This window comes from Suillus paluster (genome assembly GCF_016628075.1).
Source record: "Suillus paluster strain FC165 chromosome Unknown EDB91scaffold_63, whole genome shotgun sequence".
Taxonomy (NCBI): Eukaryota; Fungi; Basidiomycota; class Agaricomycetes; order Boletales; family Suillaceae; genus Suillus; species Suillus paluster.
This window is the reverse complement of record NW_024537623.1, coordinates 149,076-176,953: the sequence shown is the minus strand read 5'-3', so window position 1 is coordinate 176,953 and position 27,878 is coordinate 149,076. Positions and strand designations below refer to the sequence as shown.

General features: G+C 49.0%; 9 protein-coding genes across 9 annotated transcripts; 4 read left to right on the top strand and 5 right to left on the bottom strand.

Moving 5' to 3' along the window:
- The first annotated feature begins 35 nt into the window (after window positions 1-35).
- On the top strand, window positions 36-8,800 carry EDB91DRAFT_1154350 (uncharacterized protein). Its single transcript, XM_041319547.1, has 30 exons — window positions 36-90; window positions 283-840; window positions 892-909; window positions 961-984; window positions 1,033-1,146; window positions 1,194-1,243; window positions 1,292-1,456; window positions 1,505-2,032; window positions 2,084-2,941; window positions 2,994-3,012; window positions 3,064-4,179; window positions 4,230-4,281; window positions 4,340-4,368; window positions 4,418-4,559; window positions 4,608-4,749; window positions 4,795-4,945; window positions 4,997-5,034; window positions 5,086-5,290; window positions 5,343-5,387; window positions 5,437-5,538; window positions 5,592-5,610; window positions 5,661-5,867; window positions 5,920-5,978; window positions 6,029-6,201; window positions 6,256-6,666; window positions 6,723-6,762; window positions 6,817-6,886; window positions 6,937-8,370; window positions 8,419-8,474; window positions 8,526-8,800. Exons 1-30 carry the CDS (start codon window positions 88-90, stop codon window positions 8,688-8,690), a joined length of 6,993 nt encoding a protein of 2,330 aa, XP_041173548.1. The 5' UTR covers window positions 36-87; the 3' UTR covers window positions 8,691-8,800.
- Window positions 8,801-10,371, bottom strand: EDB91DRAFT_1349355 (uncharacterized protein). Its single transcript, XM_041326015.1, has 2 exons — window positions 9,567-10,371; window positions 8,801-9,508 (listed from the first exon to the last, which is right to left on the bottom strand). The coding sequence occupies exons 1-2, from the start codon at window positions 9,938-9,940 to the stop codon at window positions 9,277-9,279; spliced, it is 606 nt and encodes a 201-aa protein (XP_041173547.1). The 5' UTR covers window positions 9,941-10,371; the 3' UTR covers window positions 8,801-9,276.
- On the bottom strand, window positions 9,967-10,773 carry EDB91DRAFT_1252148 (uncharacterized protein; the record flags this gene model as incomplete). Its single annotated transcript, XM_041323470.1, has 4 exons — window positions 9,967-10,374; window positions 10,424-10,513; window positions 10,576-10,676; window positions 10,737-10,773. The coding sequence occupies 4 exons, from the start codon at window positions 10,771-10,773 to the stop codon at window positions 9,967-9,969; spliced, it is 636 nt and encodes a 211-aa protein (XP_041173546.1).
- An 840-nt stretch (window positions 10,774-11,613) lies between these two features.
- Window positions 11,614-13,509, bottom strand: EDB91DRAFT_721997 (uncharacterized protein). Its single transcript, XM_041328199.1, has 4 exons — window positions 13,305-13,509; window positions 12,597-13,256; window positions 12,006-12,525; window positions 11,614-11,945 (listed from the first exon to the last, which is right to left on the bottom strand). Exons 2-4 carry the CDS (start codon window positions 13,234-13,236, stop codon window positions 11,837-11,839), a joined length of 1,269 nt encoding a protein of 422 aa, XP_041173545.1. The 5' UTR covers window positions 13,237-13,256; window positions 13,305-13,509; the 3' UTR covers window positions 11,614-11,836.
- Window positions 13,510-13,708: 199 nt separating this feature from the next.
- Window positions 13,709-16,115, top strand: EDB91DRAFT_1058629 (uncharacterized protein; the record flags this gene model as incomplete). The annotated part of the gene is made up of 10 exons (XM_041314176.1): window positions 13,709-13,810; window positions 13,863-13,892; window positions 13,943-14,264; window positions 14,324-14,633; window positions 14,680-14,915; window positions 14,963-15,237; window positions 15,296-15,604; window positions 15,658-15,793; window positions 15,847-15,977; window positions 16,032-16,115. 10 exons carry the CDS (start codon window positions 13,709-13,711, stop codon window positions 16,113-16,115), a joined length of 1,935 nt encoding a protein of 644 aa, XP_041173544.1.
- Window positions 16,116-17,823: 1,708 nt separating this feature from the next.
- On the top strand, window positions 17,824-21,109 carry EDB91DRAFT_1206540 (dihydroxy-acid and 6-phosphogluconate dehydratase). Its single transcript, XM_041320709.1, has 22 exons — window positions 17,824-18,109; window positions 18,166-18,244; window positions 18,300-18,324; window positions 18,376-18,419; window positions 18,470-18,497; window positions 18,548-18,570; window positions 18,622-18,701; window positions 18,748-18,773; window positions 18,826-18,838; window positions 18,888-18,927; window positions 18,979-18,987; window positions 19,046-19,250; window positions 19,301-19,394; window positions 19,442-19,521; window positions 19,574-19,817; window positions 19,866-20,160; window positions 20,221-20,243; window positions 20,299-20,401; window positions 20,454-20,460; window positions 20,515-20,610; window positions 20,674-20,882; window positions 20,935-21,109. The coding sequence occupies exons 1-22, from the start codon at window positions 18,093-18,095 to the stop codon at window positions 20,962-20,964; spliced, it is 1,770 nt and encodes a 589-aa protein (XP_041173543.1). The 5' UTR covers window positions 17,824-18,092; the 3' UTR covers window positions 20,965-21,109.
- A 798-nt stretch (window positions 21,110-21,907) lies between these two features.
- On the bottom strand, window positions 21,908-22,264 carry EDB91DRAFT_1085051 (uncharacterized protein; the record flags this gene model as incomplete). Its single annotated transcript, XM_041315843.1, has 2 exons — window positions 21,908-22,133; window positions 22,185-22,264. The coding sequence occupies 2 exons, from the start codon at window positions 22,262-22,264 to the stop codon at window positions 21,908-21,910; spliced, it is 306 nt and encodes a 101-aa protein (XP_041173542.1).
- Window positions 22,265-22,539: 275 nt separating this feature from the next.
- Window positions 22,540-24,031, top strand: EDB91DRAFT_721870 (uncharacterized protein). The gene is made up of 4 exons (XM_041328198.1): window positions 22,540-22,878; window positions 22,930-23,085; window positions 23,134-23,850; window positions 23,924-24,031. The coding sequence occupies exons 1-4, from the start codon at window positions 22,624-22,626 to the stop codon at window positions 23,972-23,974; spliced, it is 1,179 nt and encodes a 392-aa protein (XP_041173541.1). The 5' UTR covers window positions 22,540-22,623; the 3' UTR covers window positions 23,975-24,031.
- Window positions 24,032-24,087: 56 nt separating this feature from the next.
- EDB91DRAFT_1085050 (ATP adenylyltransferase-domain-containing protein) lies at window positions 24,088-27,753 on the bottom strand (the record flags this gene model as incomplete). The annotated part of the gene is made up of 14 exons (XM_041315842.1): window positions 24,088-24,530; window positions 24,589-24,714; window positions 24,763-24,870; window positions 24,926-24,989; window positions 25,028-25,222; window positions 25,287-25,412; window positions 25,988-26,189; window positions 26,244-26,334; window positions 26,381-26,612; window positions 26,696-26,746; window positions 26,965-26,991; window positions 27,044-27,076; window positions 27,504-27,537; window positions 27,656-27,753. The coding sequence occupies 14 exons, from the start codon at window positions 27,751-27,753 to the stop codon at window positions 24,088-24,090; spliced, it is 1,830 nt and encodes a 609-aa protein (XP_041173540.1).
- Window positions 27,754-27,878: the final 125 nt, after the last annotated feature.

The window sequence follows — 27,878 nt, the reverse complement described above, 5'->3', positions numbered from 1 at the left end:
TCCCCCAGGCACCTCATGATCATCTCACTTAAAAGCTACACAGCTAGAAACTGACGTGCACTGGTACTACTCCATAGTAGCCTCGTCATGTCTCGCCCATATTGTAAATTCCATAACTCGCCAGGCGGCTGCCGTCGTGGCACATCTTGTACTTTTGAACACAATCGAAACGCAGAGCGTCGAGGAGTCGGACGACCGTCGTCACCGAGTGTGTCTTCTGATGGATCTCCTTCACGACGCGATGCTCAACGCCCGATATCTCCATCAAGTCCACCTCTCATATCTCGCCCACATTGTAACTTCTATAACTCGCCAGGCGGCTGCCGTCGTGGCACGTCTTGTACTTTTGAACACAATCGAAATGCAGAGCGTCGAGGAGGCGGACGACCGTCGTCACCGAGCGTGTCTTCTGATGGATCTCCTTCACGACGCGATGCTCAACGCCCTCAACGCCCGATATCTCCATCAAGTCCACCTCCTGGAGGAGTGTGCCGCTTCTTTTGGGAGACAGGGCGATGTTTTCGAGAGTTCGACTGCCGTTATGCACATACCCTCAGGCAGGGTCAGCACGGCACACGGTCTCTGCAGCCTTTCGCAATCCCAACACAGGCTGCGCAAGAATTCATCGCTCCCTTCCTCACAGAGAAAGGTCTCACGAAACTCGTGGGAGGTGGAACCGACGGTTATTTCCCTCAGGATGCTTCAACGTCTCTGACTCCATCAGAGGCTCATAGTCGTTTGAGAAGATTTCTCCGAGATGACTTCAGATTCAAGACTGCCCCTGAGATCTACGGCTTTCTCGTATCACTGTCGAGTGCCAATCTTCAAAACGCCTCATGGGTAGGTTTCAAATATTTCATGCAACTCGTCTTGGTTAACTGTTAGATCCAGACTCAAGAAGAAGGACAGGTATGCTGCTACTACCCAAACTCATCTCTGTTTTGACGGCATGTATCCTAGTTACTACTCGAAGCCCTGACTTCGGTACGTTCATCAAGAATGTTTTGATGTATACCTAACTGAAATCCACAGAACACTGGTCGACTTCGGGTCGCGGAGATAGTGACTTGGCAGCAGGTTTCCCCAAAGGCAGTCGTAAGCCGGGAAACTCTTTCTTTTCAGAGAGGGCTTATCCCCTTGCTTAGAGTACGTGGACTTATTAAGTGCCCGTGCCAGTGCTAACCTTGTCGCAGTATATGTCTTCCGATTTCGTTGTTCAGAGCACTTTAAGAACTCAAGTAAAGTATGCATCTTCGATTCGTCATGACGCAACGCACTGAGCTGCTGCTAGTCAACTGTACATGACGGTATTACAGAACCTCCCAAATTTTGCAGATGCTGTCGAGAAGTCTATGGACAGCATTATCGCTTCCCGCTCCTTCAGTGACCCCGGGGCCGTTGGAAAGGCCCCTATCGACGCCCAGGCATTCGTATCCATCGCCGGTGTCTTGCACGAGTAAGAAACTATCACTGCCTTCGTTATTTTTGCTCTAATCCGCATCAGGTTTCTTGTTCGCTTCAAAAACGCTGTCGCGACATATCCTCGTCTGGCACCCTTGGTCATGAATTTACAGAAATGGTTTGGAGAGTGGATGACTGGCATCTCTGCTAATCCGCCTTCGTTCGATAATTTCTTAAAACTCCTTCAGCCTACCGTACGAGACCTACTCGTTCAAATTCTCCGCGAGAAGATTAACAAGCTGGTTTCCATTGTGGAACGGGAACAAGGAAAAGAACAGCGCTCTGATCGTAAAAAACAACCTACCTCCCACACTGCCTCAAATGAGAGCATCATTGCCGCACTCCATAGCGGTTATCAAGGTCCGGGTGCTGTCCGTGAAGGTGGGCCTCGCCACGACAACGACTTTGAGGACATCTGCGAGATTCGTATTGCTCCCACTCAGGAGGAACTCATGAGCCGTACTCCGCCATTTCTGCCCGTGAACTTCTTTGGTGCTCCTCATCCAGCACCTATGGAGAGCATGCAGCGCTTGCTCGACATCCAGTTCAGGCTTTTGCGAGAGGAGCTGACGTATGTCGTCATCTGAAAATCTTGGTTAGGCGCTGACTAGACTTTGTGCAGCGCTCCTTTGCGTAAAGCGGTTCAGCTCGTCCATGATGACCTCAAAACGCAGCCGCGCAAGAAGACCAAACTCGCAGAGCTTCTGAAGAACAAGGGAGGGAAGTACCGTGGCCTGGCGGATACGCAAGACAGTCTCATGTTTAACGTCTACACTGGCGTTGATTTCGTCTCCCTCGTTCCTGACTGGAGAGGTATCTCTGCCAGCGTCGTCATTGACGCGCCCCCGGGCCGTGCGCGGTCCGAAAATTCTCGTGCGCGGACTTCATTCTGGGAGGGCATGAGTGGCAAACGCCTTTTCCAGGGCGGCTTGATCGCCCTGATGTGGCACACTGGCAACGATGTCGCTGTGCATCTTGGGGTGATCGCCAATTCCCTTAAAGATCTCACTGAGCACGTGAAGCGCGATCCAGATCGCGTCAAGCTTCGCATCGTCTTCTTCGACACAAAATTGGAGCTGCGTATTTTACAGGAGCTCAGGAACCCTCAGCCGTCCGGTCAGAACCTCAAGTTGTTGGTAGAATCCCCCGTCATGTTTGGAACCATACGACCATTCCTCGAAGCTCTGAAAGTCGAGCCCGAGGAAGTCCCGTTCTCACGCTATCTAGTTCACCGACCTCAGGGCGTTTTAAATACTTGCAAAGTGGACCCTCCACGATACGCCACGATGCCTGGTTTCGCGTTCAATCTTTCATGTCTTTTCCCTGACAAGACCGACGTGGAGGACTTGACGCTCTCTGTGACAGATCGTCAATCTATTGAGAATGCTCGTGCTGAGCTACGGGGGAGTAGCCGTCTTGACCCGAGCCAGGCGGATGCAGTCGTTGATGCACTGACAAGAGAGGTGGCCTTGATTCAGGGGTGAGTTCGTCACGTCCAGTGGGTATGAATGATGACCTGATGGCACGTTCAGTCCTCCAGGGACAGGAAAGGTCACAAATCTTACACAAATTGTTGGATCGCTACTAACTCACACATCCTAGAGTTACACCGGTGTCGAGTTGCTCCGTGTATTACGAGCCAATGATGTCGGCCCTATCTTGATGATTGCATTCACGAAACACGCGCTGGACCACATGCTTGCATCTGTGCTGGATGCTGACATCACAAAGAAGATCATCCGCCTAGGTTCTCGCTCGGGGGACGAGAGGATTTCGCAATACTCGATCGAGACACTTGAAATGGTGAACGAAGAGTCTCGTTTGAACAGAACGTTCTCCAGCAAGCGCAGGGAACTCAAGAATATCCAAGAAAGCATCAAGAACCTGATGGTCAACGTCCTGAAGGACGACTTTGAATCTGACTCCACCGAAATCATCAAGTATATCGCATCCTTTCATCCGGAGCATTGCGGAAATCTAAATGCCCCACCAACTTGGATCCGGAACATCAAGTCGCTTTTCAGCGATGAAGATGACGATGCAGGTGAATGGCAGCAACAGGGCCGACGAGGCAAAACTTTTGCCAAGGATATGTCATTCTACGCATTCTGGAGGGACGGATCTGACTTGGGATTCATCGGAGCGTTGACTGATGGCTCATATGCACCTTGGAAAACTACAACTCCGCCTAACGAAACGACAAGCAACAGGTTTGGTGTTTTAGAACAGCAGTCTTCGCTCGAATCAGATGATGAATACGCGACAAGCGAGGAGCCCGAGGATGACGATTCGCTCTCTGAAGACCTGCCGGTTCAGGACGCTTGGATGAAAGTCAAGATCACGCCGCCATCTCCGGAGCCTGATAGTCTTCCTAAAGAAGCTCCTGTTGCACGCACCCAAACACAACCGTCTCCCGAGCCTGAACCTAGTAACGACGCTGGCCTGACACAGGCCGACTTCAAGGACCCTGAAGGATTTCTCGCAGCCCTCGGATGTTCGCAATGGCCTGTCATTCCTACATCCAGTCGTCCCCTGAATGAACTCCTCGAGGACGTTGGCGACGTTTGGACCATGAGCAGGGCAGAGCGGCTTGACCTCCATAACTTCTGGGTTCATAATATGCGCATAGAGTTGGCTGAGGCTCAGAAGGGCGAGTTTGAGCGACTTCGCGAAGTTCACGAGAACATACTGCGGGAATGTACCGAAGGAAAAGAAGAGGTGTGTGACTATTTCACTTTAGTTGTCAACAGGTTCGATTGTTTTTCTAGGTCCGTCGAAATTTACTGCGCAACATCGATATCATTGGTTGTACCACGACTGGTATGTGCATGTTTTGTATTTAGCCAAGCATCTCCACCTAAAATCTGGTCCTTACTAGGTGCGGCAAAGTTGGCCACGCTCTTGAAGGTAACCGAGTGAGATCAATGTCGTGTCTGTCTCATCTAAACTCTTGCAGGGTCTAAATCCTCGAGTATTGCTCGTCGAGGAAGCTGGACAGGTCCTGGAGGCTCATGTGCTCGGGAGTTTGGTGCCCTCGATCGAGCACCTCATTTTGATTGGTGACCCGTTGCAACTTAGGCCGACGATCAACAATTTCTGTGAGTGCTTGACGGCGAATGACACTACGTCTTCTGACACCCAACCAGCATTGTCCATGGATAGCCAAAGAGGGCGAGATCTCTATAGATTCGACATGTCCCTAATGGAACGCCTCTCGAGCTCTGGACTTGCGATGTCTCGGATTGATGTACAACGCCGAATGCGGCCTGCGATCTCGAGTTTGATCAGGTGCGTCTCTTCTTCCATGCCAGGCGTGTGCTTATTCTTTATCAGGAACACCCTCTACCCCGGCCTTGAAGATCACGAACTCGTCCGCCAATATCCCTCTGTCCGCGGCATCGCGAAGAATGTATTCTTTGTCAATCACAACCATAGGGAAAATGAAGGTGCAGAGGACTCCGCGGGCAAGTACAATCTATACGAAGTAAGGGCCTTTATTACCTTGAGGACATAGTTACTTGCTGACTCATAACAGGTGGCAATGATTCGCGAACTAGTACTGTATCTTCTAAGGTCTGACCATACAAAGCTTTTCATCGCTTGAGGATTAACCTCTTTATTCAGGCAAGGGTGCTACTCCGACGAAGGTGATATTGTGGTTCTTTGTGCCTATCTTGGCCAGCTGGCCAAATTGCGAGATGCCCTCGCTGATGAGGTGGCGATTGTGATTGATGAGCGCGACCAAGCTGCTCTTGCCGACCATGAGGGAGATGATGAAAACGACTTGAGTTTTGGGATCACGATTGAACATGTAAAGGTCACGAGAAGGGTATGCGTTGTTTTTGTGAGGTAGTTCGTTTGTGTGTTCAATCAACTTCTAGGTTCGATTGCGAACCGTCGACAACTACCAAGGAGAAGAAGGCAGGGTAGGTGTCTGCATTGGTGTTACTTCATCTTCTGAATGTTTTCTCCTAGATCGTGATCTTGTCACTGGTTCGAAATTCCGGTGAATTGGACGATGAAATGGCCGCGCTTGGGTTCACGCATGGAACTAGACCTAGCATCGGTTTCCTCAAGGTGAGTAAAGAGGGATACAACTTTGAGGCGCTAAATCCTTATTTTACGGACAGTCTGAGAACCGCACCAATGGTAAGCTGTTTATCGGTATTAGGTGTGGTACATTGATCATCGTGCTCTAGTTGCGTTGTCTCGTGCACGCGAAGGTCTCTTCATTTTTGGAAACGCTGCCAACCTGTCCTCCAGGAGTCGAATGTGGCAGCACATCATCGAAGAACTGGAAAGGGACGAAGCTCTTGGTCCAGCACTTCCTATCGCTTGTCATCGACACCAGGATACTCTCGAGTACGTCTCCAAGCCAGGCCAACTACCTCAAATTGCGCCTGATGGTGTGTATGACTGCTTCTTAAACTCGAGCAGCGCACTGAATCACGCTCCCAGGAGGATGCATGCGACCGTGCGACTTCCGTTTGAACTGTGGTCACATGTGCCCATTCAAGGTAACGTTTCTCGCATTCAGACTGGCGTGCGTGATGATCATCCCTTCTAGTGTCACAGCGATGATCAGAAACATGCTTCTGTGACCTGCATGCATGCATGCACGAGGCTTTGCACGAGAGGCCATCCATGCACCAAGCAATGCGCTTCCCCTTGTGGCAACTGTTTCTTCCCGGAAGCCAATGTCGAACTTCCGTGCGGACACTCGAAGGCGTCTGTTCCATGGTGTGTCTTGGCCACCTCCAGTCGAACACTGGGTGTTAATTGATTGATTTCTAGCCACGAGATCAGCACATTGGAAAATGTTTTCTGTGATTTCGTCGTTGACAAGGAACTACCTTCTTGCGAGCACACAGCTCGCTTGACATGTTCGACTGATCCATCCACTTATCACTGCAAGGCTCCATGTGGCGGAATTATGAGTTGCTGCGGAAGGACGTGTAAAGCCAAGTGCTACGAATGCCAACAGAAAAACCCAACTTCCGAAGGACAACGTACATGGAGGGCACAGCATCTTCCTCACCCTTGCGAGAAACCACTTTTCTGCGAGCATTTGTGTCAGGAGGCTTGTTGCGATGACCACAAGCACACCGTCGCCTGCAGGAAGCCGTGTAGACAAGCCTGCTCTCATGCCCGGTGTCAATTGCCGTGTTCGGTGCCTTGTGCGCCGTGTCAAGAGCCATGCACATGGTAACTGGAACTCTTCGAAAATGATTTCTGTGATTTTCGCTGATTAACATGTGTAGGAGTTGCCCCCACTATTCCTGTCCTGTACCGTGCGGCTCTGTCAGTGTGCTGTTCACTTCGGTTGTTCGTGCTTTCCTGATCCTCCATTTTTAGGTATGTGCAAGGTTGCCTTGCGACGTACCTTGCAACAAAACCTTGCATTGTGGGCACAGGTGTCCTTCCGGTGAGTAAGCAAATGTTTTCCTCAGAATTTTGTGCTCACGTTATGCAAAGTATGCGGAGAGGACTGTGACATCCAAATTTGCCCGCAGTGTGCTCCCAATGATAAGAAACACCATGTCGTTGATTTCATTATGCAGCGCACACTATCCGAAGTTGCACCTGAGTCGGAAACTCTGGACGAGATGTTGATCACCATTCCCTCGTGCAAGCACACGTTCACCATAGAAACTCTGGATGGTCACTGCAGCATGAGTGATTTCTATTTCCAGAAAGAACCCGGCGGACCGTGGGTTCGTATGCTCTCTCCCATCGGGTTCAAAAAACCCCCCACATGTCCAACATGTCGCTCGCCGATCACAGCTCCCAGATATGGTCGCATTTTCAAGCGAGCTGACTTGGATATCTTGGAGCACAATGTTGCCGCCCGCATGTCTCGAGCGCTTGACCAGGTTCAAACTGCCATTCTCCAGATATCTGAAGACGATATGAAGGCCGCAGTTATCCGCGAGGCAGCCACCATCAAAATCCGCACGTCAAAGGCCAAGAAATCCAATTTGCAGGCAAGGGCTCGTTCTGAAGAGCTAATGACAAAGAAGGAAGTTCCTGTCTCAGAGCGTGCCCTCAATTCCGCGAATACCACCCTGCATACCATCGATTCAGCGGTGGCCCGAGTTTGGAGTAGGATCACTCACAAGCTATTCAATGCCTACAAGGAGGCGACTGCAGTGGCTGAGACGCGTTGTGCCCACCTGCATGCTTGGGAGTCCGCATTTTCGTTCCTGTACCGCCGCGAAATGAGCACTTTCATTGGCAACATCGAAAATCCGACTCATATGCCTAGTCGGCCCGAGGAAAATGCGATGAGGCTCGCGAGACTGCAAGTTGGCCAGTCGCGTCCTCTAGCTGACAGGCGGTTCGTCGTGGAAGCCTTCTGGTGCACGCTGCACATCCGCTTGACTCTGATTACTTTGGGTCGCTTGTGGCTAGAGGAGGTGAGCAAACGCGAAACCGACTACCCGCTGTACCATGTCCAGCAATGGGCGAGCTACATCAAGTTCATACTGTGGAGTTGTTCTCGTGATGTGGACAAGGCTCTTGAGCTCGCAAGGGGCTCTGGATCTCACCGACAGGTCACCAAGACTTCTCTCCTTCGCATGCGCATTGACCTGGAGGACTTCCGATTTAACTTCTACATGTCCAACAAACTTGGAACCATCAAAGATTGTCGAGAGGAGATGGTAGAGGCTGCAGAACAGTGCGGTTGCGAGGCGCAGCAACTGATGAATGACGTGGTCGCAACACATCTTACAAGTAAGCTCACTCCATCACCAGAGGAGGAGACTTCATGGCTGGAGAATAACTTTTCTCGTGCTGCACATACAATTGTGAGCGAGTGGAAGGCCGTCAAGATGGCCATTCGTGGATTTTTTTATCAGGAAGTCTCGTTGAAAGAGCAGATGGAAATAGTGCGAGCCTTCAACTTTGGTAAGCTTGTTGTTGTCGAAGCCGAGATCATTATTCAGAGTATGACAGGCACTACTGGACACTTCTACAACTGCGCAAATGGTCACACATTTGTGATTGGCGAGGTGATACCGTTTGTGTATTAGGTTCATTGCAATACTGATTCAGATCCACAGTGCGGAGGAGCCATGCAACGCAGTGTTTGTCCGGAGTGTGGTTCTCCCATCGGGGGACAGAGCCACCACCTCGACGATACAAATACCAGAGCGACTCAGTACGACAATCTTGCTAGGCAAGTGCACCCTGGTATAGCAGGAACCCCATGGGCCAATCCTTATTAGGTAGCTCTCATGACTTCGACCGGTCATTGCAGATATGATACTTGTGTACAGTGCACACCTTGATATTCCAAATGTAGTTTACTAAATAGCAGCGCTTTCAAACACTGCACATTTCTGGACGGGATTGTTGATATACATAATGCGTGGGAATGACTCGAAACCTCGGACAACATCCACCCACGCTCGAAGTCTAGTTCTCCTTCACCACTAACAGCCTCTGCAGAGGTGTATGCTACCCCTCGCGAGTACGTTTATATTCTGGAAAGGCTCTCTTCGGGAAAGACATCATTGAAGCGACAAAGAGCGGTCTTTGGGCTGGATGGGAATACCGCCCAATGTGGAGGAGGCAACGTCACGTTGCTTCCGTACATACGCGATATGTTTTCACGCATCCGTCTGCGATGTGACAAGTTGTTGTCACTGCATCGATCAAACGTGGGGTATGAAGAATTGTTACTAGAATCAGAATCCACGAGCCGTGCAGCAGCAATCACTTAACGTAGGGGCAGTGGTGGACGTGTACGTAGTGGACAGGGTTGCCGCAATCAGAAGCCGATGTGACAAGTAGACAGTTTAACATACCCTATCATTGTTTCACCCCAACACGGACGATACTGACAAATTCCTTCCTCTCATCATTCACTTTCTCCATCTCCAAGAATACTACAGGGAGCTTCTGAACCGACTCCATGCCAGGGGCGCCCATCGGGGCAGTGATACCCACAATTCTTGTCACCGCCTTCTTGCAGATCAGGCACTGAGTACAGGAACCGTGGGCTGCACACTCCGAGCAAACGGCATGGTCACAAGGTCGGATACTACAAAGTAAACCAGTAAGCCATCGACTTCCTCACACATGACTGTCGCAGGACGTACATGCAGCCCGCCATATTGTTTTGGCACTTGCATTTCTGCAAAGGGACGCACGCGCTGGGCTCGTAAGTGGTGCTCGACCCCAAATCTAACATCCGATCCATCTCGGAAACAGTCTTGACCTTCTTGAAGGCGTCAGATCCATGGACGTTAGTCGGCACTTCGTCGAATATATCAAAAAAGGGAAGTCCCGCTGCAGTATATGCTTTGATGTCAACCGGGGTAGGGGGCGCCATCATCTTGGTGATGTCTTTGAAGTAGGCTGTGTTCAGCACCTGTACGTTGAATATATTTGCCCTCCCGATGTCCCAGATACGCGGGTTGTTGCGGTCTTCGTAAATTGTCTGCTTGATCTTCCCGCCAGCGCCGAAACTCATTTCTGGTGTGGGTGCAAACCCGCCTCCTAACCGTTCCAAGAATAATTGGAGGGTTGATCCCTGTTGCAGTCAAAAAGTATCTCGTCGTCTTCAAGCCGTGTTCCGCGGAAGATTAGGCACTGCAGGTGTGGCGGAGTACATTCCTTGTCATGAATCTGGGATTTGATATCTTCGATAGTGTCGGAACTTGCTGCCCAGACAACTATTGTCTCCCCCGCCGGGATTTGGATAAAAATCTTCATACGCCCGTTAGCGAATAAAATCTCCATGTTCCCAAAAGGGTCCCTAGGCGGAGGCACGTTCAGGTTGATCATCGTGATTTCAGAGCCGAAGGAAAGTCCACGTTCGCAAGGAGTACAATAGATATCTCTTCCCTCGAATTCTGTTGGTATTACCTCGAGCCGAATCCCGCCTGTCGTCTCTGATCCTGTAATCTGTTTCACCCCGTTAGACATCACTAACTCTTTAAACAAAAATATCTACCTGGTGTTCGATCGAATAACCCGATCCATGAGGGACAGTGACAAACTGCTTCACCATACCCGAACCAGTTGCAATACCGTCTAACCATGGCTGTTCAGGTACAACGGTGAAGTCCTGCTTTCGTTCCGAATTGACCCCATTTTGCCGTTTACCATGTCCGGAACCATGGGTTCGCCAGTGATACCGCCACCGACGAATATCCGGATAGCGAACCATTTCCGGCTTGTGAAATTCAACCACATTACTTCCCGCTCTACAGCGCGCAGCAACAATATCAGTACGGATACACCGGGCCGGAGTTGACCGAACGTACGGTACATGGCGAGGAATACCCCACCCTTCTCCACCATGTCTTGCGGCAAGACGTGAGAGAATTGTACAGTGGGAAACTCCCCAGTCCCGGGGAAAGATTGTTTGGCTTGCTGGTTTCGGGAACACGGATGGTGCGCTCGAAGGAAATGGTAAGCGAATCGGAATCGATAGAGAGGTCGTGAGCACTACATTCGTCATTGTAACGCGGAAGTTTGCCAGTTAGAGGCTCGCGGGGTAGAGATTTGTTAAGAAGCTAATGAGCGGCTCATCCTGGTTAATTTGAAGGTCGACGTAGGACGAATTGCCGGAGGTTACCCTGATACGTGAATACCTCGACAAAGAGATCCAGTGTAGTGCTTCAAAGCTTCAAATTCGGCGCAGGGATCTGGCAGAAGAATTTTTTTTGTTGAGAGTTGCCCAAGCCACTAGGTAAACACGTGCCATGACATTTTGACTAGAATCGTTGTGCGCGACCTTGGCGCGCGACCCGTCCTGCACCATGACTGTATCAGATATTTTTGACACCGGCGTTGAAAAAGAAAAACTCCTTGATCTTCGGCCTTCGAGACCGATGAGCCCTCCGAAACTGAGCTTGAACCTGCCGTCGAACATGCAATGGCTTTTGTATCGTACCAAGTGCTCATGCATGTGATGCTTACCCAGTCAACCTCCCGCACCCGTATTTCGTCGCTGTGAAAAGTTTCAACTGGTAATAAAAGTCGCGAGCAAGTCTAGAAATATCTTAGTGTTCGAGTTTGAATTGCGCCCACAGGTTCAACCGTGCCGGAGAGCTCGTATATAATGAACGATGGTGTGGAAGCAGGAGAATCAGACGATCAATCGACTGGCACAACTACAAGATTGCCACATCGCCATCGCGAATGACGACAGTCTCTCTCATTCTGTACTCTAGAGTCACAACGAGGAAAATTTCAGCCCTCTGAGAAGAAAAAAATTTAAACGGCGTACTATGTGATACACAATGAGGTCTTACAGGAGTTGAACAGTCTACAGGATTTGAACAGCTACAGGAATAGAACGTTGCGCAATAGGAAAAGATGGGCTGCTCAGCTTCAACAACACCATATCGTAATGCCAGAACTACTGGGCGCAAAAACCTTGTATTAAGTATTGAGTAGAGTCCCGTGGAATGAGGGACACAAAATCATGTTCAAAATTTTCCCAGAAGGTGGCAAGTTCAGCGTCGAACCTTCATAGACGAACCCCAAGTAAATCTCTATACGGGTAAACGACAATAGTGCTGACGTACCACGGCCAGTTCTCTTTCTCCAGCAAATTATTTTGCAGGAGTATGCGACTCAGAAAGCCCTGTTCGAATGCAAACAAGCACAGCTTGAAGTGCAGCTTGCGGTTGGTGGTAGTGTAGCTGTATCGGAAAACCGTCGATTTGATTGTCTTGTAGATGGTGCCCATTCCGTCGTGTATGTGCTCCAGAGACCAGCCATTGTAGATAACAGGGTCGCACTGTATTAGGGACGAAGAGGAGTTCATTTGTGGATGCAGATCGACTCCCTCAGTATCCAGAGACATCCTCCATGTATATTGATCTCCGACGGTACGGTCTGTGAAAGGGTGGAAGGGGGAAGTTTGTGTGGAAGTGCTTGGTAGTGTGGGAAGCCATCTGAAGCCACGTTCGCCGTACTTGATCACGACAGTAAGGTCGTGTAGTGGCCTTGCCCTCCAAATTGAGAGAGTATCCTTGTCTTCGAAAGTGGCCACTGGATACAAAGAATAGGCTGCGTCGAAGGCTATGAAATTCATAACACAGGCTGTAGGCATGCAAGTCCGTCATAGTCAGAAAACCATCAGAACAACGGTATAATCAAGCCAGTGGACTCACTGGAATGGAAATTAACGATGGTCTCGAATGGGCTCGTCTCGCATGCTATAAGTTGGATCTTCAGAGTACCTCTCAGCCCGCGTTTCTCGACTGAAAGTACATTTTGGACTCCTTTGATTTGGTAGTACTGTAAGAACTCGTCATCGTCAGGCGCCAGGGCACGGATTCGAGTGCCGTCCCATTCATCAGAGACGATTTCACGGTAATCCTCAGGTTGGGTCTTGTCTGGCTTAAACTTATATCCTTCTCTTTCAACAAGATAGTCCAACACTTCCCTCACGTGCCCTGGATGCACGTAAATATCCATATCAGCTTCGGGATAGAACGTCCTGTCCAGAAACTGAAGCGCATTCGAGCCCGCTATAAGCGTCCCGGTACGCGCCTGTAAATTGCGAAAGGCGAGGGGTTTGGAAAGAAAGTGAGAAAGATGCCGGTGTATGTTGTAAGCGCGGTGAGAAAAATCCTTGGAGGCATGGTACGCAGCGCGACAACTGCGGCCAGTGCGCACAAGCGTGCGAGGCGAGACGCAAGAGAAGATAAGGTCGTAAATTGGAGCACGACCGAATACATCGCCTATAGCGCATTCATGTGCAAACCGAGATTGTTGTTGAGTAGTGTATTTCATTGGGATTTGCGACATGTCACCGTATCGACTGAGGACTGAGGAAGTCGATATACGAAGCAGTTAGATAGAAGACACCTACACACCTTCAAGCGACGGAGTGGGTAGACAAAGACGTCCGAGACAAGCTGAAAGCTTGCGGACTTTTGAAATTGTTTTTTTTGAAAGGACGACTTACTTGCAGCCTTGTGCTACGACGGCTCCGAGTGATAGTACGTATACGCGCATCATGTTCTTTTACGAATAATTTTTAGCAGCCATAGCTAAGTCCTGTCAGCCTCGAGGGCTATGTGGAGAGTTGAACGAAGAGCTCGTGGCTTAAAAATTCTACTTATAAGTAGTCGTACGTATACGTCGAGCTCATGTGAATCCGGCGTCCCGAGTTGCCGTGAGCGCTAGCGGCTAGCGTCACGGTTGCTCTCTACATAGCACAAGCATCAATCTCCCATATTTCCACCAAACATCATTTTTACTCGACACCTGAGGATTCATGTCTCTCCAGGGTTTGATTTCTGGATCTGAATGTGCCGTACCGCTGAACCCGCTCTCCCAAGTTCTTAAGCACACAGAAGGAGACAGAAGCTTGCAGCAGGTCTGTTAACAGTGCGGAAACCCGCAATTCATCTGACAGCACTTGCAAACAGGATCGTGTAGCTGGCTCTTCATCCTCCCGAGTCAGCTTTTACCACATTTCGCTGTCTAACGTACTCATTCCATCCATCAGCTCCAGCACCTTCCTGGGTCAACTCCAGCTCAAGCCGCAGAGCAAGATGTCGCAATGGCACGTCAGTTTTTTGAAGGACAGCAAAGACCAGGTGGTCCCGCCCTTGTTGCGCCCCCGTATCTTCACTCCGCAGAACTTGCTCGCATAGCGGAAATGAATAGACTTCCTGAATTCAATGAAGCATGGACCATGGAAAGATCTCATCAGCCTCTAATGCAGAATAATGTGACCCAAAGCTCATGGGCAAATGAATTCGGCGGCGCTCAGCAGCAGCCCATCGGTGGTCCCTCCATGCAACATTCAATTGCTCAGATGCCTGAAAGTGAGTTGCCCTGCGTATGATATAGGCTTCTGAATCGTGAGCTAACATCAGGCATGCAGCTCAGAGACAGCAGTTTATTGGTTCACATGGGATGTATGGATCACCTATGGGCTTGTATGGGAATATGGGACAATCGTTCTTTCAGGGATACAATGCTACTCCCCTGAATGTAGACGCGAGTAAAGGAAAGGGCAAAGCTCGCGAAGCCGATTATGAAGCTGCTTTTGCTCAAGCGGCTGCATCTTTGCAAAATCAACAAGAATCCTCCTCTAGGATTGTCGAACTGGATGATACTGCGGCTAGCTTGGAGCAGGCCATGGAGAACATCAAGCTTGGAGATTCTGAATTGACGAACGCGGAATTCAAGGAGTATGTCATTTGATTATCGATAAGCTGCCCACCTAATGTTTTGTAGCGTCTGGGATCACCTGCAAAACTCAGAGATACCTCCTCCCGCAGAAGATATCGGCAAATGGGAAGCACAGTTCAATCAACTCATGGGTCGTGATCGCGAGGAGCTCGACCAAGACTACTCCACGGCTATGGAAGAAGCATGGAATGATGGACTGGGAAATTATGATGGGAGTGCTCAGCCCCTCGAATCCAAGTATAACGATGATGGGATACCTATCCTGACCGAATATGTGTTCGGTGAGTCCCATCCGACAATTCATGCCCTCGTTTGTTAAATCATACAGAGCCAAACAACAAATATCTCGACAAATCTTCGTCTGGTCGGTCACCACTGAGTGAGGCAAAGGCTTTTCTGGAGCAGGGTGGTTCGCTATCTGAAGCTGCCCTTCTACTCGAGGCTGCTATCCAGCAAGGAGAACTTGGCGAGGGCGGATATGAAGCATGGATACTTCTTGGTGAAACCAGAAACATGGACGAACGTGAAGACCTTGGCTTGCGTGCATTAACTGAAGGAGTTCGCCGATCAGAAACCGCCAATGCCAACGGAGCAGGCATGCTAGTACGTATTCCAAATCTGGAAATTGCTCCAACCCCGTCTCATGGCGCATTATCTGCAGTCCTTGGCAATCTCGTACACCAATGAGTCTTACGACCGGGCTTCTTATAACATGCTACTGCGATGGCTGCGAGTCCGATATCCGGATTTCCCGATACCAGATGAGACCCAAAAGGCTGTGTCGTTGCACTCAACATGGGACTCTCATGAGAAGCTTACGGAGACCTTCCTTACCCTGGCACGACAGCAGTATAACCAAGGGATCGTTGATCCGGAAACCCAGATTGCACTTGGCGTATTATTTTATACGACAATGGACTACGAACGGGCAAAAGATTGTTTCGAGAGCGCCTTATCACAGCGCCCCAGGGTATGCGAAGTTCCGGTTGCCATCACATTCTTGTCACTGATAATGATGATCAGGATTACCTACTCTGGAACCGTCTGGGCTCCTCTCTTTCCAACGGAAATAAACCCGAGGAAGCCCTTGGGGCGTACAGGGAAGCTTTGAATTTGCGCCCTACTTACACCCGTGTTATTTACAACGTTGGGGTCGCGTGTACGTTTTTCTCGACTATCTGAATATTTTAAGCTAATATCTCACCTATGTAGGTCTTAACATAGGAGCGCACAAAGAGGCGGCCGAACACTTCTTGAGTGCACTCAGCATGCAGGAGAGCACAGGTGGCGGTCAAACTAGTGATCAGCTGTGGTTTACCCTGAGGCGTGCCTTTATCGCAATGGTGGTTACGTTCGGTTCTTTCGTCTAAATGCTGTGCTAAGCCGTATTATCCCAGGACCGCAATGATCTTGCTGAGTTGGCTAAGCCTGAGAGCCGGTCAAACTTAGATCTCTTTCGGCAGCAAGGGTTTGATTTCTAGCAATATGGCCAAGTGGAGTACAGTCTTATCCAATAGACCCCATGAATAGACCGTAATAATTTGTTTGGTCCTTGCCATCTGAGATCACTGTCGATGACCATCGTGTGTCCGTGAGCTCAGTAGTTTTCTCGCTGAGTGGCGCTCTGACAGATATCACTCTTGTCGCAATCACTTTCGAGCCCTTCTGGTTAGCACGTACGTCAAGCGTGGGCTGGGAGCGCAGTCAAGAGAAACTTGAAGCACGGGCCGTGCCGTGCCTTGAACACAGGAAGATTCCGATACCAACAGTTCGGCCTAGTAGCCTGAATTTTGAAGGCGGGGCCTTAGATGGACTCAGTCGATATCGTATGTCTTCCATGGCCTTCTGAACTTCTGATCATGATGCGGCGGCATATCCACCTGATGCACTTTCATCCTATCAGGCTTGGATCAGAAGCTGACCTTTTTTAGTTACTTCACTCCGTGGCTGTGGCCTGTCATTAACATCCCTAGATTCAATAAAGACATCCCCGTGCCGTAGCTGTTGTGGGGTCTGACGTGGTTCCAACCTTCCGCTTCGATCTGTAGATCTATTCTGGTCGGCTCCAATAGTGAGCAATATAAAATGGCCCCTCTTTGGCTGCCTTTTCCTCCAGCATCTGCTCTATTCACAATTGGTAAGTTGTCTGAACCGAGCCCACATCACGCGACTGATGCAGTCTTACAGTTTAATCGCATTCATCATTATCATCATCATGTCTGACACTAAATGCTGCGGCGCTGCCTGCACGTAAGTCTTGCTTTGCACTACGTTTCAATGACTGGTTTCTCAACATTGTCAAAAGTTGCAACTGCGCCTCTGGTAGCTGCACCTGCGGTGGCGAATCCAAGAACTAAGTACCATGCACAAGCGCATGCATAACTATTTTCTTGATCATGCCTTGCCGTGTATGTAAACATACCAACCGTTTGACAAGTATTGTTGTATTGAAATAAATACCGTTTCTTGACGGGGCTGAAAGTGAACACTGAACTAATGTCTGAGTGCCGCTGCTTCGAGGACTCTGGCAATATATTGCACTTAATTGTTAACGTTAACTTGCGCTATGCATGCTCCCTGTGTCTTTTCCGACTGGACCGGTTCAAGACTGCCATTTCATAATATCAGACCACCTTTGAATTTGGTGCACCTCAGAGCTGTTTACTGGACAAGGTTTACGACGCGGAAACCAATCATAGCCCGCCTCTAACGAACCCGCCTACCTGCGGCACCAATTTTTAGTCCTGCACTGCGCTGTTGTACGGTAATCCCCAGGTTCCTTCGGCTTTCCGCTTCGTTTTTTCCTTTCTGGTCACGACTTCGATTGCGAGCAACATAAAATGGCCCCTCTTTGACTGCCTTTTATCTGCTCTATTCACAACTGCCTCACACACCTGGTGGGCTGTCTGAACCGAGTCGACTGACACGGGTTACAATCATGTTTGACGTGATTAGTATTGTTGTATTACACCGTTTCTTGACAGTCAAAACTGAGTACTGAGTACTGAAACATCGTCTGAATGGCCTCCAGATGAGCCCATGCATCCTTTCAGTGCACGACTGAGTTTAAATGCGGTGGTTGCGCGGTAGCGTAATAATAATATTATTGTTAGACCTTCAAGAACTTTCCCACAATCGGCAGCTACTTAATTATTAATAGAGGCAATATCTATTCACGGGAAAAGTCGAGTGACGCACTACATTAGAACCCTTCTTCTCTCAAGGACGTAGTGAGAAGTGCTGGTCATGAGTTTATTATCGTGCACCAGACCTCTAGTTTTCAGTTTCGGGCCGTCGTGGGTGTAGATGGTAGACATTTTGAGGTCATCCATGGTCATGGGACCTTGACGTCGAAGCTGAGGTCGGCCCGACCATGATGCGTTCGTTCATTATAAGAGATGCATATTATGCGGCTCTAGCAACATATCATCCACCATCATTCAAGTTTAACATCAATTATGTCTGGAGTAGAAATGTAAGTTGACCATGCACCAGAGTATAGGTACGAATCTCACTTGCGACGGCGTCCAGTCACTCCGTCCCGCGTCCCACTGGGGCACCCACCCAGGGAAAGCTCAACAAGATCTCCTGTCAATTGACACAGGACAAAGTATTGACTGCTTATATTTCTCGCTTTCTTTTACTGACGTTCTCTGTGCTTAAAGGCTCGGGGAGGTGCCCAGGCTATGTGTAAGTCCTCGCCCTGAATCTCAGTCATCGTGCGATTGATGTGCATCATAGTATATGCTGTTGGTATGACAGAGGAAGACATGAATAAGCCTCAGGTACCTTCGCGACGACTAGGAGATTTTGCATTGGTTTAACTATTTACTAGATTGGTATTTCACCCATCTGGTGGGAAGGTAAATAATAGCCTTACTTGCAAATGTGCATACTGAAGTGCGTCTTGCAGGCAACCCATGTAACTCTCATCTCGTGTGTTTTACTCCTGTTTGCGAGTGTCCGGCAAACTAATACACTGTGTAGCTCGATTTGTCCAAGAAGGTTAAGGAGGGCTGCATGGAGGAGGGTCTGGTTGGCCTAACCTTCAATACTATTGGTGTTAGGTGTGTTAGGTTCTCCTCTCAACGGATACATGCTGAAGCTAGGTAGTGACGCTATTACAATGGGAACGGATGGTAAGGTGTCTTTGATATTTTCCCTTTGGTACATCTGATTCCATCTGCCCAGGAATGCGATACTCGTGCGTATCATTGTAACTAGAATGCTATATTGTTAATACGGCACCGCAGCCTCCCAAGTCGTGATCTCATTGCGGACTCTATTGAAGCTGTAAATGTCCTTGTTGAGGCTTTAATTTCACGCTAATTCGTTTATTTTTAGGTCACGCTTGTAGGAGGTTACGTCATTTGGTAGTCACTGTGTGCTCAAATTCCTTGATTTCTGTAAGGCGCAACACTACGATGGCAATATCTCGATACCAGGTTGCGACAAGAACATGCCTGGTGTCTTGATGGCTGCCGTTAGACATAACAGGCCGACCATTATCGTATACGGTGGCACAATTCAGGTTGGGACACGCCATGTCGACTGCCCTTCCATGGGGCACGAGAAAGGCGGAACTGTCAACATCTCAGATGCCTTCGAGTCTTATGGTAGGTGATTATCCGTTTCAACATACTCTCAAGCCATGAACAGGAGTCAGGTGCCTATGCTGTCGGCCTTATCAACGACGAGGAGCGATTTGATGTCGTCAGGCATTCATGCCCTGGCGCTGGTGCCTGTGGTGGTATGTACACGTACGTGTTCCCTCGATTTGACGCAGAAACCTCCTCATATGTCCTAGCGCCAACACTATGAGCTCTGCCCTTGAAGTCCTGGGCATGTCTCTTCCCTACTCCTCGAGCACACCTGCAATGTACCCTGGTCAGTTAGAAAACACTTCTGTTGGATGTAACATATTGAATTTGTGTCTTAGAGAAGGCACAGGAATGCTTCAAAGTCGCCAAGTACATGAAACGTCTTCTGGAGCTGGATTTGAAGCCTCGAGACATCCTCACCCGCCAATCTTTCCTGAATGCAATCACTATCGTCAATGTCCTCGGTGGCTCAACGAACGCCGTTCTTCACTTGCTGGCCATAGCCCGTTCGGCTGATGTTCCTTTGACTATTGACGACTTCCAGATGATTTCGGACAGGACTCCGTACCTTGCTGATCTGAAGTAGGTTCGCATACAGAATGTTTGGGCTCGTTCTCACCATATTGCCAGACCATCTGGGAAGTACTACATGGAAGACGTCCACAAGATTGGTGGCATACCCGCGATCATCAAATATCTTCTTAAGAACACCAATCTCATCGATGGTAGCCAGATGACCGTTACCGGAAAGACCCTTGCTGAAAACCTTGTGGATGTTCCGGAGCTCGACTTTGATAGCCAGGACATCATTAAGAAGCTGGAAGACCCCATCAAGCCTACTGGTCATTTGACTATTCTCAAGGGTAGCTTGGCTCCTGGAACTGCTGTCGCCAAGCTTACAGGGAAGGAGGGTTTGCGCTTTGAGGTGATTCATAGTTTGCGAATTTATTCGATGTTATAGCTGACTCACACGGCGGCGGTTCAGGGTGTCGCCAAATGTTTCGAAAGGTACGGCGTAATTTGAAGCCTTATTGCATACCTTTTCTCATACTTTATCTTCAAGTGTGCACGACTTTTATCCTGCGCTTGAGCGTGGAGACATCAAACCTGGTATGGTCTTGATCTTCAGATACCAAGGGCCCAAGGGCGGGCCAGGAATGCCAGAGGTGGGATTTTTATCTGTGGCATTATTTCTTCCATGTTCATATTTTACTGCAGATGCTGGGTACAGTCGCGTTTTGAACGAGCGCTACAGTCCCCCTAATTCCTTTACGTACAGGTCCCACCGCTGCTCTGATGGGTGCTGGGTTGGGCAACTCAACTGCACTGATCACGGATGGTCGTTTCTCTGGAGCATCCAGAGGTTTCATTATCGGTGCATTTGTTTAAGCATTTTTACTTTGAAGACTCTAAGGCTTATCTCTACGCGACACACCAGGTCACGTTGTCCCTGAGGCGACCCTCGGTGGTCCCATTGCTCTCGTGGAAGACGGCGACCCAATTGTCATCGATTCAAAAAGTAGGACCATTGACTGGCAAGTCAACGAGGAAGAGAAAGCACGCCGAAGAAAGGTATGGGAAGTCTCGGGTAAGAGTGCCCTCAAGGAGAGGAGAGGGATCTTGTTCCGGTACGCCCGTGATGTTGCTGTAAGTAGTTTATTTTCATGGTCCGAGCTCGCTTACTTACCATGCTTTATAGCCTGCCAGCGAGGGAGCCTACTGTGACTGAGAAGTTTCTTGCGACGGCGTTCGAGAGGGTATTGAAACAACTGAACAACGTGGTCGCTACTAGCACCACAATAAATATTCTGCGTAAAATCGATGTGTTGATGGTGAATACAAAAGTCAAAGATTTAACATGGTTTACGACCTCCCTGTTGACTCTGAGGTGTAAGGGCTGTGAAGAGATAACGGCAGTGAGCTATCAGCCCGATATCTTTGAAATACCAACAATGATCGGAAGCTAGATTCTATCCCTATAGGGGCAGATTGCATCTTACTCTAATGAAAGGGCCTGTAGAATTCTGATCAATTGAATAGGGTTAGACCTCCCTTAGTTCGCGCCACAGTATAACAACACAAGACTTGATAGAATTTCCACAGTACCTCGTCCGCATCAAGCGTTCGTCTGGGAAAAGATGGAGGACCTGTGAGTTTGAAACTAGCTCAATACTTCTAGGGCAGTCGAGCTCAGGTCGAGCTTACAACGTTTTTTAAAGCACAACACCATCCGTTCAGGAGTCCATTGAGATCCAAGTGTCCGCTCACTACTTCGTACGTGGCACCCATGTAACACTGAATTCAACCTATTTAATATCAAAGGAGGAACTTCATCAGGTCTGCCAGTACACAAAGTATAATCAACCGCCGAGGAATCAACATACGCTGAAGGCATAACTGTAAAAAGGAAAGTTCACCGAGTTCATGTTTACTGTCCCGCCATAGATTCTGAAGGGAGAAGTACAAAGCACATGCACCAGCACTCCCCTGACGCAGGTCGTGTCTATAAATGTCTGCACTGGCTGCACATGGTGTAATTCAAAAATTCAGAATTTGCGGTGCACTAGCAATATAACTAACTTCACCTTTTTATGATTCAGTGCGCCGTTAGATGACATTCGCCTAGACTGGGTATGCGGTATGATTCGTGGAGCTGACATCGACGTGCAACGTTAGACGGATACGTGTGCGCCTTGCTCGTCGGGTTTCCTGTATCCCTGCAATATGGCTGGATCTGGGGGTATAATGTATCGTTCCGTCTCATCGGTCTCATTGGGAGGGTCCCGGCCCTTTGATTTCCGACGTTTAAGCAAACAGAAGACGAGGCCAACAATCCATGCGATGGCCAGTACACCTCCGCATATGCTGCCTGTAATTATTGGTGTCAAAGCCTTGTGTCTGAATATGACGTTGAGCTGGACGTTTGACTATATGTCAACGGGTACGTACCCATTAAGCGAAGCAGCTTCGGAGGACTCGCTCTCTGCTCGAGCTTCCGCTACAGTGCCAGAGAATCCCTTCCACTGCATGTCTCTTCTCCGCCTGATTTTCACTCAGCTGCAGGACAGATCTTGTGTTTTGATACGTCACTGTGCTCTCCACAGGATGGAAGTCGAGCGTAAGGTGTGCTTGATTCACGAGCTGGAGTCGGTTCAACGCCCGCAAACTGCCGAGCAGCCTGAACTCATCTCCTTGATTCAAACCGGAAACCTGGAGTAACGCAAAAACAGTCAGATTGCTCGGCCAGCCTGCTTTATCCAGTCTTGCAACAACCGACCGAAGTTTGAACAAGCCTGCTTATCCTTGACCTGACGGATTTTGCGTCTCTTTCTCATCGTCGATCAACGACGTCCACAGAATCATAGCAACTTCAGTGAGGCACCCAACAATGGCTCAATTCACGACAACCACTGTAGCCTATCCACTGGCAAAATATTCGCGTTCATATCCTACGAACTCATTATCTTCTCAGAACCCTGCTACAGACGCAGAATGGCAACATTTCATCCACCCCGTCATCAACCTCTACTTGGACGCGAAGAAATCTTCCGCAGGAAATCTTGTATCTGTCCGCCTTCGAATTGTGTGGAATTTTGACAGCAGCACTAATAGCACGGACGTCGATCAGAGAGATATCACCCTCGTATGCTCTTACTAAGGAATAACGGACCACACTGAAAGCACAACCCTACAGGAGGATCTTGATTTACTCTCCTTCTCGTCGCTCTCAAACTCGAAGACGAATTCTGGACAACCAGACCATGGTCTTCCTCTAAAAGCTGTCTATCGGGATGCTGTCGTTGGTATCCGGTATCTGCACCCTAGAACAGCGGACTCGACCTGTCAACCAGTATATATGCGTCGTTGACTCTAAATACTCTGCTAAATCTTGGTTCAGGTTTATCGGCGTTTTCAGATCACATTCACTACTGCAACAAGCGCAGCTCAGTTCATCGATGCCGTCCGACCTGTTTGTCCTTGTAGATTAAATCCACAGCCGGCTTTGGTCACTCGCACTCCCACTATAGCTACGACAGGCCTTCCCGACGACCTTTCCTGTCGCGGTACTATAGTCCCGAATGTCCCACAGACTCAGCCATCAACGAGCGGAATTCCCTTCAGACCCGCACCGACTGCTCTTCCTTCAGAAAATCCAACATCTGAGTCCAATTTGTCAACTTTTGCGCCATCGACGCCGGTTAGGTTTACACCTGTGGCTCTGAGCACCAGTTCCGCGAAACCCACTCCCGGGGTTGCGTCTTCTCATGACAGTACTTTCGCTACACCTCCAGAAACCCCTCGGATAACCGCCTCGAAGACTATCCAATGTCAAGCACCGTCTGGCTCCATCAGCTCTACCAAGGGTTCTTTACCTGACTCATCTCAACCATCCTCGTCTACTCGCAGTAGTTTGAACACGATGCCCCCTCCTCCGCTGCCTTCGAGCGTCACGCGATCTCGCAAACCGGAAAATCGACTGTCAGAAGTTCCTGATTCAACTCGGGCCCAGCTTGTTGCATCACTGCACGACAGTCCAGCCCTTTACAATTTATCCCATGCGGAGCTAGAATCCGTCGTAGCACGAGTCATCAGAGAAGAAGGTTTTGCCCAACTGGTGAGTGTTCTCGAAATGATCAAACGAAGAAACCGGAAAATCAGATGGCGCTGTTGCTAATCGGATCTCCCAGCTTGCATCCTTGGACACCTTGTGGAGAGTGAAGGGTTTTCTTGGTCAGTGATGTCTTGAATGCGTGACAGCCACAACTCGAACGCTACATTTCTTGCTATCGTCTTGAGTACAAAATTTGCGACACGTTTGTGTGTATATCTTCTAAAATCACGGATGTCACTATCAAGTGCCTGTCTCATCCATTGCCTCCATCGATGTACCAGCAACTTGCAATTCATGGACGCTTTCCACCCCGACGCCTCTAAGTACCTTTCCGATCTTCTCTTGTTCTAATGCCTCGCGTTCGGACTGGCTCTTCACCATTAGCATTCCAGCAAACCCAAGTGAGTTCACGCCCAATATCGCCCCCGTATCTCCCAGGGTATAGGTATTCCAGCGTCGCGGGATTAAGTGCATGTGTTCCAAGGTAAGAATCACATTATAGGATGGGGTACCAGACGGATAATCCGGAGCATGTCGCACGGTCGAAATCACAAGATCCAGGAGGGATAGGAAGGGAAGGAATAATACTTGTTCGAGCTGCTCAGGTGACGCACCATTCGACAGATTCGGAAGCCGATATACGTGGTTCGCGTATGGCATGGATGTCAGCGAAAAGGGTTTGCCTGAGAATTAGGGTGAGCTTGCTTCGAATAAGGTAAGTAACATGTGTTGCCCAAGTACCTGAGACTTCAAGGTTTGCTGCTCTGGCTAATCTTTCGATTGGAGGTCCGTCATCCTCAGCTTCAATGAACTGGATATGTTTGTGATGTTGACTTGCTCCACTATTCGACCCGCCTTTGATGAATGCTCAATACAAGATTGCCATCAGATCGCCATGTCATGAGAGATCCTCACAATTGTAGAAAGCGAAATAATTTTTACGCGCTTTTCGGGCCGCAAGAAGCAGCAGATAAGTTTGGACCAGATCATGCGGCAGCAGCGGTGAGGTTTGCGGTAGAAATTCTGTCCATCATATGGTCAGCGCGTGATCATGGAGTTTAGGTAGTTGATAGAGAACCTTTGGTCACAAGAAGGAAATGATGGGGAACAGCCGAGAACTTGTTCAGCTGGATGCACTTAAGCTGTATGCACAGACTGAGGAAAATATAGTCGAGCATACCAGGATCGCATAGTCCGTCCCGGATGATACGTCACGTAAATCACCGACGTAAAGGTTGGGGACATATGGAGGTGTAAAGGGATCAGATTTCTTGGAAGCCTCGCCTGGCACATCAGATTGTGCAACTTCTGCTTCTCCAGCAGGTACGGGCGCGAGCGGTTTCTTTTGAAGCGCGGTACATAGGCGAATCTCCCACTGTGAAGAGATTGATCATTCGTGCGAACCACTTGAATGATCAAAGCGGATCATCGAAACATACCTCTACCCCGATCTCCTCGTACTTGCTCACTTCCGATGGGAAGAAAAATAAATCCTCTGAAGATTTCGCAGCTTCGAAACGACCGGGGACAGCAGATATGATATCAGAGGCCTTCATGACTGTGAGCTACACGTCAATATTTGGTCATTGTATGTGGGCCGCTCGAGTCCAAATCGAGCGTACACATTCGCGTCAATCTTGGTTGCCTCTCATTTCCAATTTTCCATCCTATCATGTAACCAATATGCAACTATCTGCAACTATTAGTATCTATCAGTCTCTGTTAGTCCATCACGACAGTCCAACCGATCATGCGTCATAACCTAGCATTCAATTGTATCCATATCGCCATTTGGATGCCATATGACACGATCCAGTTGTACAAAAGGAATTACTACATAAACATCGTAAAAGAGAAGAGGTCAAAGTTGCAGTCACGGACTGGCAACTGGTTGAATGAATAGAATCGTAGGTGAGAAACTTCGTAAGGGGGAGAAGTAGTCCGTCGTTGCAAGTACAAATCAGGGATCGCATGTGTAAGTGTCCATCTCAGCTTGTATTTCTGTCGGTCCCCTCCATAGTCTCTCCCAATGCCAGTGCACGGATATAAAACACGGCAGCGATCAATGACCACAAGGTGGCATTTGTACCCTATCGTATTTCATGAGAGGTCCACTAGTGTAAGATATGCAGAAACTCACTTGGTAGAAAAACACCGTAACGGATGCTTGCATTGTCAGTAACACTACTCTGAGACCGAAGCTCCTATGGAGAGCAGTTCCCTTGAGGATGGGCACAGGATACTCCAGCGCGACCATGATAAATCCAAGGATCATTGTGATTATCTGCAGGATAGGGAATCTGACGATAACTGTGATGAAGATTGCGGCCTTAGGTGATGGTCTAGCACGGCAGAATGTGAGTATCGCTCAGGACACGACGTCTTCCATCACTTACTGCAGGCCGCCAGGAGTACGCAGGATGCCACCGATGAAATCCCAGAAGAACTTGCGGAAGAAAATCCCCCAGAGACCAGCCCATACTGCATCTGAGTAACGGAGTGAGTTACCGCCAGCAAAAAATATGCCACATACAAAGGCTTGCTGTAAGGGAGATGTTGCGACTTAAATCATGCCAAATGAGCTTTCCCATTTGCTGAATAATGTCTGCGGTCGAGAAGAAGGGGGAGGATAGCAGAAGAAGCGTGTGGAATCGAGCGTTGCTCAGAGTCGATTCAGAGAAAATTGAACGATCGAAGTTGTATGAGCTCGGAGGCTCGCCTATGACGTTGATTCCGGACTTTGTAGGTAAGTGGCACGCAGCCGACTGATGATAAGCATTAGAATTATGAGAGGTTATAAAGGGATTGACTTTCCGCAGCGTTTAGAATCCTAGATCTTGATCCAAACCTTAACAGTCGGTGTGTCGGCTCGCACTTCGTCACGGTTTAGAAACGTTTGCTAAACCGCAGACCAATTGTGTATAGATTCTAATGTCAATTTATGAGCTATCAAAATGGCAGGCAAGTGTTGGGTATAGCATTATCGCGGAAGTTAGAAGGGGTGTTGAGCCTGTTTACAACGCGATTTGAATCTAGAAGGGGGGCGGGGGCTACTCCCCTCCCAGATATCCATCTAAAACTGGGTGTTTTTGACGTGCGGACTTGCAAAACACTGACGTTTGACGGTGGCACGCGTTCTAAATGCTGCGGAAAGTCATCCAGTGTAACACTCGACTCACATGCGCCGTCGGCTCACCTCACTCGACATAGGCCAAATCGCTCCATCACCCTGGCCATTGCACGTTTGAATACTCACGAAGGTCTACCTATTATGTCTTGAATGCATACTATGCGGCTGCCAGCGAGCAGGGGTTTGCTTCGTGCTATCTAAAGCAACGGATCGGGTGAGATGTTGCTACGGCCCCTATCCCTGGGCGATATTGCCAATTAACGCCATCAAAGATAAATAAAAGCAGTGGCTTCCTAAAAAGGCAAAAAGATAAGAACTCTTAAGCATTCTGGACAGATTCTGCCTGCTATGGCGTGCTATAATAAGCGCATGTATAAAATGGCATGATATGGAGCTCATACCATATATCCACCCATTATAGCCCATTCAGAGGCCGACAGCAACGCGACATGCACGTTGTTTCATTTTCGCAGGACGCTATAGATAGGCATTATAACTCTTCTGCGTCGTTACGGAGAATACGCACTGCAGCGGCACTCATTTGATGTCCAACCTCCGACCTGCACAGAACATATCAACCCAAAAGGCCCACTCCACCACTGACCATCCGCCCCCCACGTACTTTGCGCCGCTCGACGCGCATGAAACTTAGAAAACCCTCTTTAATATGTGACTCACCGCTCGATAATTGCGCCACGATGCTGCTTCCGGATTCGCGAGGTAGATACTCTTGTTTCTACCCCTCTGTCGGGATTCACCTGCTGCACCTCCGTCATTCCACCTTCTCCAGCTTCAGGACCTCATTCTTTCATCTCAAAGGGTGCTTCGGCGAGAGCCGGAAGTGCAGCTCAACCAATACGGTTTTCTGGGTATTCATCACGCTTCCGATGATACAGCCTTT